A 10,971-nucleotide genomic window follows, 5' to 3' on the forward strand; every position below is an offset into this window, starting at 1 on the left:
AAAAACCCAGCCACTGAAATGCTGACGCGTGGATGCCTTTTAGTCCCGATTGGTGCCACCAACTGGGACCAAAGGCCCTCCTGCCTGGGCTCGGCGCACCGGGCACGTGGAGGTCCATCTGTCCCGGTTCATGTTAGAACCGGGACTAAAGGGGGGAGGCATTAGTAACGACCCTTTAGTCCCGGTTCAAGAACCGAGACAAATGGCCCTCACCAACCGGAACAAATGCCCTGTTTTCTACTAGTGAGCTGCATCGGACGCAGCAGGGCTACTAGCGACGACGGCGGCCTGTTGAAGGACGCAGCAAGGCTGCTGGTGACGACGACCTGCTGGCGGTGACTGCGACCATGCGATGCTCGGAACGACGGCCATGGCGACGAGCGCGGGTCGCGCCATTCACCAGCAAGCGCGGGCGGCAGCGAGCGCATAATCTGCCGTGAACACAAGTTGTTGGTCAACGCGAGATGCAAATGAGTTGCGTGCAAAATCAACGGCTGGAGGCTGCCTCATCCAATGGCCAGGCTGCGACCGGCCGAGTGTTTGGGCCGACGCCGAGTATTCCCCTAAAGTATATTGTACTATTCATGCTTTGTGATGTTGTGAAATTGAGTTGTGAAATTGAGTTGTACATCCCTCCTTCACATTCATATGGTTAAGCCTAAAATGATTATAATTAATTTGCAAATTACAAATCTACTGTATACATTTACAAAAATTATATACAAACAAAATTATGATGCAATAATTTTTATTTTTTTTTACATGTTACAGTAAATCCGCACAGTTGTTGCTACAGTAAGTCTGACATCCCTTTTTTGTTTTACACATGTATTTTACTGTAGATTCATGACACTCCTTGAGAATGTTAGAGGATCCACTTCCTATTTAGGATGGAACGTTATGATCCATCGCATCATCAGAAAGAAATGGAAAACCTTGTCGCCGAGTTGCATCGGACGCAGCAGGGCTGCTAGCGACGACGGCGGCCTGTTGAAGGACGCAGCGGGGCTGCTGGTGACGACGACCTGCTGGCGGTGACTGCGACCACGCGATGCTCGGAACGACGGCCATGGCGACAAGCACGGGTCGCGCCATTCACCAGCAAGCGCGGGCGGCAGCGAGCGCAGAGTCTGCCGTGAACACAAGTTGCTGGTCAACGTGAGATGCAAATGAGTTGCGTGAAAAATCAACGGCTGGAGGTTGCCTCATCCAACGGCCAGGCTGCGACCTGCCGAGTGTTTGGGCCGCCGGCGCAGATTACTCCCTAAAGTATATTGTACTATTCATGCTTTGTGATGTCGTGAAATTGAGTTGTGAACCTGTTTGTGATCATTACAGCACGATCATCTGAACTAATGATGGCATCCCCGAATAAAAGGGATATCAACGTGACACGAGCCCTCACTCTGATAGAAGAGGAACAGTACCTACTTTCAGTCCCACAGAGAACCGCGTTACCCATTTACGGTGGAACGTTATGATCCATCGCATCAACAGAAAGAAATGAAAAACCTTGTGCCCGGTGTAAGACAATAAGTTTTGGGGAACCAGCACAACCCTCTAGGGGTGGCTTATCTCATTATATAATGGATGTGTTACAATACGTACAATATACGTACATAAGTACAGAAGCTATACATAGTCTAACACCCTCCCTCAATCTTAGCCACTTTCTAAAGAACTAAGAAGGGTAAGATTGCGCCTACAAGCCTCAAACTGTGGCAGAGGTAAAGGCTTAGTGAAGATGTCTGCAAGTTGATCCTTAGATGAGATAAACTTGATCTGGAGTTGCTTCTGTGATACACGTTCCCGTACAAAGTGATAGTCAACTTCAATGTGTTTCGTTCGGGCATGAAATACCGGATTTGCAGAAAGGTATGTAGCACCGATGTTATCACACCAAAGGATAGGAGGCTGTGGTTGAGACAAACCCAACTCCTGAAGCAAAGACTGCACCAAAATAATCTCTGCAGTAGCATTAGCCACAGCCTTGTACTCAGCTTCAGTACTGCTACGTGACACAGTAGCCTGTTTCCGAGCACTCCAGGCGATCAAATTAGAGCCAAAGAATACTGCATAACCCCCCGTGGATCGCCTGTCATCTGGACTACCAGCCCAATCTGCATCAGAGAAGGCCGAAAGGACCCGAGAGGAAGTCGGCCGAATATGCATACCAAATGTCAGGGTGAACTGAACATAACGAAGAATGCGTTTAACAGCAGCCCAATGAGTATCTCTGGGAGCCTGAAGATACTGACAAACCCTGTTAATAGCATAAGAGATATCTGGTCTCGTGATCGTCAAGTACTGAAGTCCACCAACAATGCTCCTGTACTCTGTGGCATCCTCAGGAGACAAAAGCTCACCATCAACAGCTGTAATCTTGTCGGTAGACGACATGGGTGTGGTTGTCGGTTTGCACTTCAGCATGCCAGCTCTTTGTAACAAATCCAAGGAGTACTTCTTCTGCGTAAGGACAAGACCAGTAGCACAAGAAGTGACATCAACTCCAAGAAAGTAGTGAAGCTTCCCAAGATCTTTGACCGCAAAATCAGCACCAAGAGAGCAGACAAGAGCATCAGCAGCATACTGAGAAGAGCTGACAAGGATAATATCATCGACATATACCAAAAGATACATAGTGACTTCTGGCTTCTGTAGAAGAAATAATGAAGTGTCAGCAGTGGACGGCACAAACCCATGAGCACGAAGGGCAGAGGCAAGGCAGGCATGCCAGGCACGAGGAGCTTGCTTCAAACCATATAGTGCTTTGTTGAGACGACGGATATAATCAGGACGATCAGGATCGGAAAAACCAGGCGGCTGTTTCATATAAACCTCTTCCTCCAAAACTCCATGTAGAAAAGCATTCTGCACATCAAGTTGACGAAGTAACCAACCACGAGAAACAGCAATGGAAAGAAGAAGCCGAATAGTGGTAGGCTTGACGACAGGACTGAAGGTGTCCTCATAGTCAAGACCATGGCGCTGCCGAAAACCACGAGCAACAAGTCGTGCTTTGTAACGCTCAATAGATCCATCCGAATGCTTCTTCACTTTGAATACCCATTTTGAGTCAATAACATTTACCCGTGGTGGTGGAGGAACGAGAGTCCATGTCTTGTTACGAAGGAGAGCATGAAACTCCTGCTCCATAGCCTCTCGCCAATGTGGAATGCGCAGGGCAGCCTGATATGAGCGAGGCTCAGAAGATGGATCCGCAACAGCAGCAGCCAACCAAGCAACCGTACCATCCTTACGTTCCTTGGGTTTGAAAATACCACTGCGACTGCGCATATGTGGTCGGGACACAGGAACCACAGAGGTCGACGGAGCAGCCTGCAACGGGCTGGAGGACGGCGATGGTGACGAGTCAGCCGGTGACACAGAGCCAGACGCAGTAGCCTCGGGCTCGGTTGGCGAAGAGGGCCGGCCCACAAGCGAACCCAGCGGGGCTGACGAAGCAGCTGGGGATGCCGGCGTCATGGACCGGGCCGATGGCGAGCCCGGCATAGTGGGCAGAGGCGAGGCCGGTGTCGCGGGCCGAGCCGCGGATGAAGGCGACGTGAGGACCCAAGCCGCAGGCGAAGACGGCGTGACGGGCCGAGCTGCGGGCGAAGCCGGCGTGACAGGCCGAGCCGCTGAAGACTCGGCGGCCGCTGGCATAGCGGACCGAGCAGTGGAGATGCTCGGCGCGACGGGCTCTTCGGGTGACCATGCATGGGCACGCGAATCGATGCCATGCATAGGGCGATCGACGTGCCCATCAGAAGGCGGCGACGATGATGGTGAATCCTCCAACAGCTCCAAACGAGCCCCACATCCGGTTCCTGCACCATGGTTAGGTAACAGCAAAGGAGAGTATGCAACATCATCAAATTGGTCAGAAGCAATAGAGGATGAATGCAGAGATGATGGTTCAACAGTGGACACAGGAAGTTTGGCAAAGGGAAAAACATGCTCATCAAACACGACGTTCCAGGATATATAGACACGTTAGTGGGAACATGAAGACATTTGTAACCTTTATGAAGAGAGCTATAGCCAAGAAAAACACACTTCTTAGAACGAAACTCAAGCTTGCGCTTATTATATGGACGAAGATGCGGCCAGCAAGCACACCCAAAGACCTTGAAAAAGGTATAATCAGGTTGTTCATTAAGGAGAACTTCAATGGGAGTCTTCATGTTTAAAACACGAGTGGGAGTACGGTTGATGAGAAAGCATGAAGTGGTGAAAGCATCACTCCAAAACCGAAACGGAACAGATGCATGGGCCAAAAGAGTAAGACCAGCTTCAACAATATGACGATGCTTACGTTCCACTGAACCATTCTGCTGATGTGTATGTGGACATGCTAAACAATGAGCTATCCCAAGCGACTGAAACAAGGAGTTGAGGTTGCGATACTCGCCCCCCAGTCCGACTGGACATGAACAATTTTGTGCTTGAGAAGACGTTCAACATGTTTTTGAAACTGAACAAAAATATCAAACACATCAGATTTGCGTTTAATAAGATAAAGCCAGGTAAAGCGACTATAAGCATCAACGAAGCTCATATAGTAATTATGACCACTGACAGAAGTCTGAGCAGGACCCCATACATCTGAAAACACAAGTTCTAAAGGATGTTTCACCTCACGACTGGACTCCGAAAAAGGAAGTTGATGACTCTTCCCCTGCTGACAAGCATCACACACTGCTACATCTTTATTACTAGACAAACTAGGAAGCTCATGACGACGCAAAATATGACGTACAATAGGTGTGGCCGGGTGACCAAGACGAGCATCCCACTGTGACGGAGAGACCCGAACTCCACTGAAAACGCGGGCGACACCAGGATGCTCCAGACGGTAGAGGCCCTGGCACAACCGCCCACTAAGAAGAATGTCCCTCGTGCCCCGATCCTTAATAAAAAGATCAAAAGGGTGAAATTCACAAAGCACATTATTATCACGTGTGAGTTTAGGAACTGAAAGAAGATTACGTGTCACAGAGGGAACTCGAAGAACATTGCGAAGCTGAAGACTCCTATTGGCATGTCTAGTGAGAATAAATGCTTGATCAATATGAGAGATGTGCATACCTGCTCCATTGGCGGTGTGGATCTTGTCGGAGCTATGATAGGGTTCACGAGTGTGAAGCTTCCCCATCTCGCTGGTCAGATGCTCTGTCGCCCCAGAGTCCATGTACCAGTGTGGATCGATGGAGTAGGACTGAGTGTGTCCCTGTTGCTTCTGCGGCGTGGGACGATCAGCCATGGCGACCTGACGGGCATTGTTGCGTGTATCTTTGCCGTCATTGCCAAGACCAAGGAAGCTTCGCTGGAAGCGCTTGGGACAATTGGAGGCCCAGTGCCCATCGCGGCCACAAAGCTGACACACACGTGGACCGCCAGCCCCCGGTAAGGTCGCAGTAGGTGGGGGGGCCGAGGCGGGCGACGGTGGCAGCCCCAAGGGAGCCCGGGGTGATGAAGAAGAGCGGCCACCCTTGGTGGCGGCGTTGGCCGAGAGGGAGCCAGTGCCCCTGGAGCGGCGTGTCTCGACCCGTCGCTCAGTGAGAAGGAGACGAGAGAAAACCTCGTGTGCCAGCATGGGTGTCGAGTTGCCCCGCTCGTTGATGATCTCGACTAAGGCATCATACTCCTCATCAAGACCGTTGACAATAAACGAGTTGAACTCGGAGTCGGTGAGGGGCTGTCCAATGGAGGCCAATGTGTCGGCGAGGCCCTTGACCTTGTTGTAGAACTCAGTGGCAGCGGAGTCAAGCTTCTGACACTCTCCAAGCAGACGACGGATTGCAGAGACACGAGCCTGAGGCTGCGCTGCAAAAGTGCGCTCAAGGATGGTCCAGGCCTCATGAGACGTTTTCGCGAAGACAACAAGTCCGGCAACTGCCGGCGATAGCGACCCCTGGATGGAGGAGAGGTTCGCCTGGTCCTGCCCCGTCCAGACGCGATGGGCCGGATTGTAGACCGGACCATGCACGCTGTCTACCAGTGCGGGAGGGCAGGGAAGCGATCCGTCGACATAGCCTAGCAAGTAGTGACTCCCCAAGAGCGGGAGAACCTGCGCACGCCAGAAGATGTAGTTGTCGGCGGAGAATTTGATGGTGATGAGATGACCGAAGTGAAACGGCGGCGGTGAAGACGATCCCATCGAGGGGGCTGCCTGGGGTGTAAGCACCATGGAGGCAGCCGGAGGCACCGAAGCCGATGCGGGAGGAGGCGGGACCGCAGCCAGGGCGGACGCCGCAAAGCCCGCGGCCGGGGCGGACGCCGCCAACCCCGCCAGCGGGGCGGTGTGATCCGCTGCCGGCAGGAGCGGCGGGACGACGCCCGTGGAGTCAGCAGCGGACGGCGGCGCCGCGGTGTGGACCACGAGGTCGCGCCCAAGTGAGGGCGCCGGCGGCGTGGAGTAGACGGAGCCAAGGCTCCTAGTCCCGATCGGAGCCGGAACGGCGACGGCATCGAGCGGGAGGTTGAGCAGAGCCGCAAGAGAGGCCGGGAGGAACCCCGCGGCAGTGGAACCGGTGGTGGCGGTGCTCGACATGGCGGCGACGCGATCGGTGGCGCGGCGGCGGCGGTGAAGGCGGTGGCGGCTGCGGCGGCGGTGCGGGTATTAGGGTTTTGGAAGCAGAAGCGATCGTAACCTAGCGTGATACCATGTAAGACAATAAATTTTGGGGAACCAGCACAATCCTCTAGGGGTGGCTTATCTCATTATATAATGGATGTGTTACAATACGTACAATATACGTACATAAGTACAGAAGCTATACATAGCCTAACACCCGGTCACCGTTCCTTGATCGGCAATCATCGAGAGACAGGAAGCAGCCATCTCGCACAAGAAAGAAAGCGACCCTCCAAGCCTGCCCTGTTCAAGGAAGCGTCCAACTCCCAAGGGAAAACGGCCCCTTCCTTTCCTTTTGCAGCGCCCCCACGGCGACGTACAATCATCTCGCGTGCCTTTCGACAGGCATCCGGCGCATATGGAGTCGCCCGTCGACGAGTCCAATCGAACGAGACAAACAATTCAGTGGTTCTGTTATGTTGGCTCATGCACGCACCTTGTGCCAGCACGCGACTGAGATAGATACCATAGATAGAAGAAGTTGCACAGCGTGCATGCGTGCGTGCGTGAGACACTGTGGCATGTCTCACTTCTCTGACATGAACAGTCCAAGCTACGGGCATACTGTATGTGTGTACTGGAATCTCACTGACAGAATACAGGAGTTTGGCTTGCAAATAGTACTGCTACTAGTGAAACAACCCTGCTATACGTACGATGAAATCTCATCCCACACTCATACGATTAGAGACAGCCCAAGACAATTCAGTTTGTGGGCCACAACATGCATCAAGTTTTACTGTGTCCGACGAAAAAGTATCGCATGCAGAGCAATTTCGCTAGTGAAATACAGTATACATGTATGTAAATGCTTACATGTCACCAACCCAAGTCAATGACCCTCTCCATGCAAAAAAAAAAGAGTCAATGACCCTCTAGTCTAGTGTATATATACAACAAGATGTACCACTATAATACCGTATGTATGTAATACACATGGATCTCACAGTCCGAGTTCTTTCTTATAGATGATCTTCACTCTGTGACAAACACGATCACTGATTGGCTACTGATTACTAGTAGTACTATAATATGAATATGTGCATGTTACATCCTGGCTTGAAGCAGAACAAACCAAGGGAGGAATACCATATGTTTACACGGTTGATGGACACAAACTAGTCGGATGCTCAGATGTTCCTGTCCTTGTGTTGACTCGAGCCGCTGATCATGTCCTCCGACGCCTGCCAGAGCCGCGCGGCCTCGCGGCGGCTTGCGGCGGCCGGCGACGGCAGCGCCTCGTTGCAGTCGGCCAAGTAGCGGCCAGACACGCCGGCCAGCCTCGGGTGCACCGCCGCGTAGCACGTGGTCGCCGCAGCCTGCACGCGAGAAGAGAGGGCGTCAGCAACGAGGAGCGAGCGGCGCATTAACTGCGAAAAGCAGAGCCTTGCCCTCCGGCGCGGCGCCGGCAGAACAGAGTGCAGTTGATTAATGGTTACTTAACCTGTGGGATGGTCTTGAGCAGCTTGGACAGCAGCGCGAAGACGAGATCTGTGATGAGGCCCTCTCGGTCGCGGTTCAGGCGGGTCCGGACGATCCCCGGGTGCACGCAGTTCACCGTCACGTCCGCGCCCATCTCCTGGAGGCGGGCGGCGAGCTCCTTGGTGTGCAGCACGTTGGCGAGCTTGGACACCGCGTAGGCCTGCGTCGCGTCGTAGGGTCTGGACGCACGTACGTGCACATGCACATGCCAAGGTTAATTACAAGCAGGAGCAGCGGCGGCTAAACAATGGCCAAACAATGAGCGTTAGGTGAAGCAGGGATGAAACATGCGATGCTTACATCTTGCGGCGGGTGACGAGCTGGAGGTAGTCGGCCCAGTCGCCGGAGAACCAGCCGTGCACGCTGGACGACACGTTCACGATGCGGCCCTGCACGCCCGTGGACGCCGCCGTCTCCGCCATCCTCCCCAGCAGGATCTTCGTCAGCAGGAAATGGCCGAGGTAGTTGGTGGCGAAGGTCATCTCGACGCCGTCCTCGGACAGCGCGAGCTGGCCGTGCGAGAACTTGCCGGCGTTGTTGATGAGGAGGTGGAGGGGCAGCCCGAGGGCGAGGAAGCGGTGGGCGAAGGCCCGGACGGAGGCGAGCGAGCTGAGGTCGAGGTGCAGCACGAGCACGTCGGCGCCGGGGCACTCGCCAAGGATGCGCGCGCGCATGTCCTCGGCCGCCTTGACGCTCCGCGCCGGGATGACCACCCTCGCCCCGCGCTTGGCCAGCACCCGCGCCGTCTCCGCCCCGATCCCCGACGTGGCGCCGGTGATGATGGCAGTGAGCGAGCCGAGGTCCGGGCACGCCGCCGTGACCTCCTCGGCGGTGGACTTGGAGCCGAACCCGCTGGCGCCCGGGGAGCCCAGCAGGTACCTGGCCGCCTGCAGCATCTTCGGCCTCCACTATCGGCTACACAAACCGGCCTGCCACCGCGTCCGCGGCGCACGTCGATGGACGCTCGGCACGGCCGCGGAGCTAGCTTGGCAGAGAAGAGAGCTAGGGAGCGTGGCTGTGGACGGAGATGAGGAAGTTAATGGCGCCCGCCCGAGTTATATAAAGCTCGGGGACCTCGCTCGTGTCCAAGCCCAAGTACGCTGCGACGGACGGAGCTAATTTAATTCTTCTCATCGATGATTTGATGGCATTGACTGCGAGGCGACCGTGCAAATTACCTCGGTCGGAAGGACGTGCGGGGCGTGTCCGTGGCCGATCGGTGCCGCTACTTTCCGTCAATGCGCCGCCCGCCCACTGCTGACATTCATCGCAACGTTTTTCCGTCCGGGCATATCAGGCCCTTTTCATCTAATCATCTATATCTATCTCTATTCTCTATCTCTATCTCTATCTCTATCTCTATATCTATCTCTATTCTCTATCTCTATCTATATCTATATCTATATCTATATCTATATCTATATCTATACCTACCTACTAATAAAGCACGGAGTGCTTCGTTCACCATCGCGTCATTTTACAAATAAAAAAATCCTCTGTTTTTTTAACTTAACCCACAATACACGTTTAAGTCACTGACGAACTATTTCTTCGTTTTAACAGAAATCCCTTGACTTTTCGCTTCAATCCGCAGCTTAATTAAAACAAGATTATCCATATTTTTTAAACTGTGATTTTAACATGTTATATATTAAATTTTATTAGAAAATGTGTAGGATCTAATTATAATATTATTTTTAGCTGTTAAATATTTTTTAAATATTATTTTTGGTGCAAACTTAATCTATAGTGAACAATATGTTTTTCTTTCGTACCGACGGTGATCTGAATTTCAAATATATACCCAATTAAACCCGATTGAGAGGAAAGAAAACAACAATAACTACGGATGCACACTCTGAAAAAACTAGCGGGGAAAACAACATATTTCTCATTTTATTCTGAGAGAGAGGGGGGAGGGCACCTTTTCATATTTAAGTCCAACAATATACTTTTTGTATCATACAACAAAGTATATCTTGTTTGTTTTACTGGTGACCAAAGTTTGATCTCGAACTCGAGAGGGCCCACTACACTTCCGTAGGCTGCAGCCTGCAGCTGCAGGGATGGATCCATCGGCTGAAATAAGCACAGGATGCCATTACCACCACTGCACTTGGCATTTAGATGTCGATCAATGGGTATGGGTTTATCTGGATGTGTACGATGGAAGGGTGTGTTTTGGTTCCCATGCTCTGGAACGCTGAAATTTGGCCGCGAGCTGTGTATCGCAAACAGTATTGTCGTTGCATATCAACGTACGCCGCCCCGGTTGCCGGACATGACAATTGATCCATGTCGGGTCCGCCCAGGAGACACACACACAAAGTCAAGTCAAATGGCAAGGCCTACTACAAATATGTGGAGTGGATGTGCATGTGGAAGATGGATATATTAGGTCCACCTGACCAATGCCTCACCTATAAACCACATGATTGGTTCCCGCCAGTGGCCAGTCTGCTTAATTGAAGAACGTCAATAGCCATCAAACGTCAGATTTTTAGGTATGACATATTGAACATTTTTATGGTAAATTATTTTCATCGAGGATGGCAAGTTAAGTTGATGAGCATAGCAATTTCGCCTCAGTTTCTTTATTGGTCGGAAAATTACAGTACATGCAAACTAAATTTACCGTCATCATGCCAATATATATAATTTAAATGGAAGATGTCGTGAAAAATTTCGGGCACCTTGGAGGACGGTCACCAAAATGCCCCACTCGTTATATTGGAGGCCTCCATTTGCAAAATTTAAAATTCATACTTTTATATTCGAAAGCTTCTGAAAAAATATAGATATACATGGACGTTTAATGTACATGTATGTGAATTTTCAGGACAAAATAC

At 51.7% G+C, this 10,971-nt stretch overlaps 1 protein-coding gene across 1 annotated transcript; it reads right to left on the reverse strand.

Annotated features, from left to right (window-relative positions):
• Positions 1-7,399: 7,399 nt before the first annotated feature.
• On the reverse strand, positions 7,400-9,205 carry LOC119292123 (short-chain dehydrogenase TIC 32 B, chloroplastic-like). Its single transcript, XM_037570950.1, has 3 exons — positions 8,423-9,205; positions 8,085-8,301; positions 7,400-7,959 (listed from the first exon to the last, which is right to left on the reverse strand). Exons 1-3 carry the CDS (start codon positions 9,016-9,018, stop codon positions 7,771-7,773), a joined length of 1,002 nt encoding a protein of 333 aa, XP_037426847.1. The 5' UTR covers positions 9,019-9,205; the 3' UTR covers positions 7,400-7,770.
• Positions 9,206-10,971: the final 1,766 nt, after the last annotated feature.

The sequence above is a fragment of the Triticum dicoccoides genome, chromosome 4B (assembly GCF_002162155.2).
Source record: "Triticum dicoccoides isolate Atlit2015 ecotype Zavitan chromosome 4B, WEW_v2.0, whole genome shotgun sequence".
Lineage (NCBI taxonomy): Eukaryota > Viridiplantae > Streptophyta > Magnoliopsida > Poales > Poaceae > Triticum > Triticum dicoccoides.

What these genes read in the sequence shown, in the direction of transcription:
- LOC119292123 (XM_037570950.1), bottom strand. Translation starts at nt 9,018, where the DNA reads ATGCTGCAGGCGGCCAGGTACCTGCTGGGCTCCCCGGGCGCCAGCGGG. An exon ending in CTCGTCACCCGCCGCAAGAT is followed by an intron (nt 8,302 to 8,422) that starts GTAAGCATCGCA and finishes ACGTGCGTCCAG; the next exon opens with ACCCTACGACGCGACGCAGG. An exon ending in TGCTCAAGACCATCCCACAG is followed by an intron (nt 7,960 to 8,084) that starts GTTAAGTAACCA and finishes TCTCGCGTGCAG; the next exon opens with GCTGCGGCGACCACGTGCTA.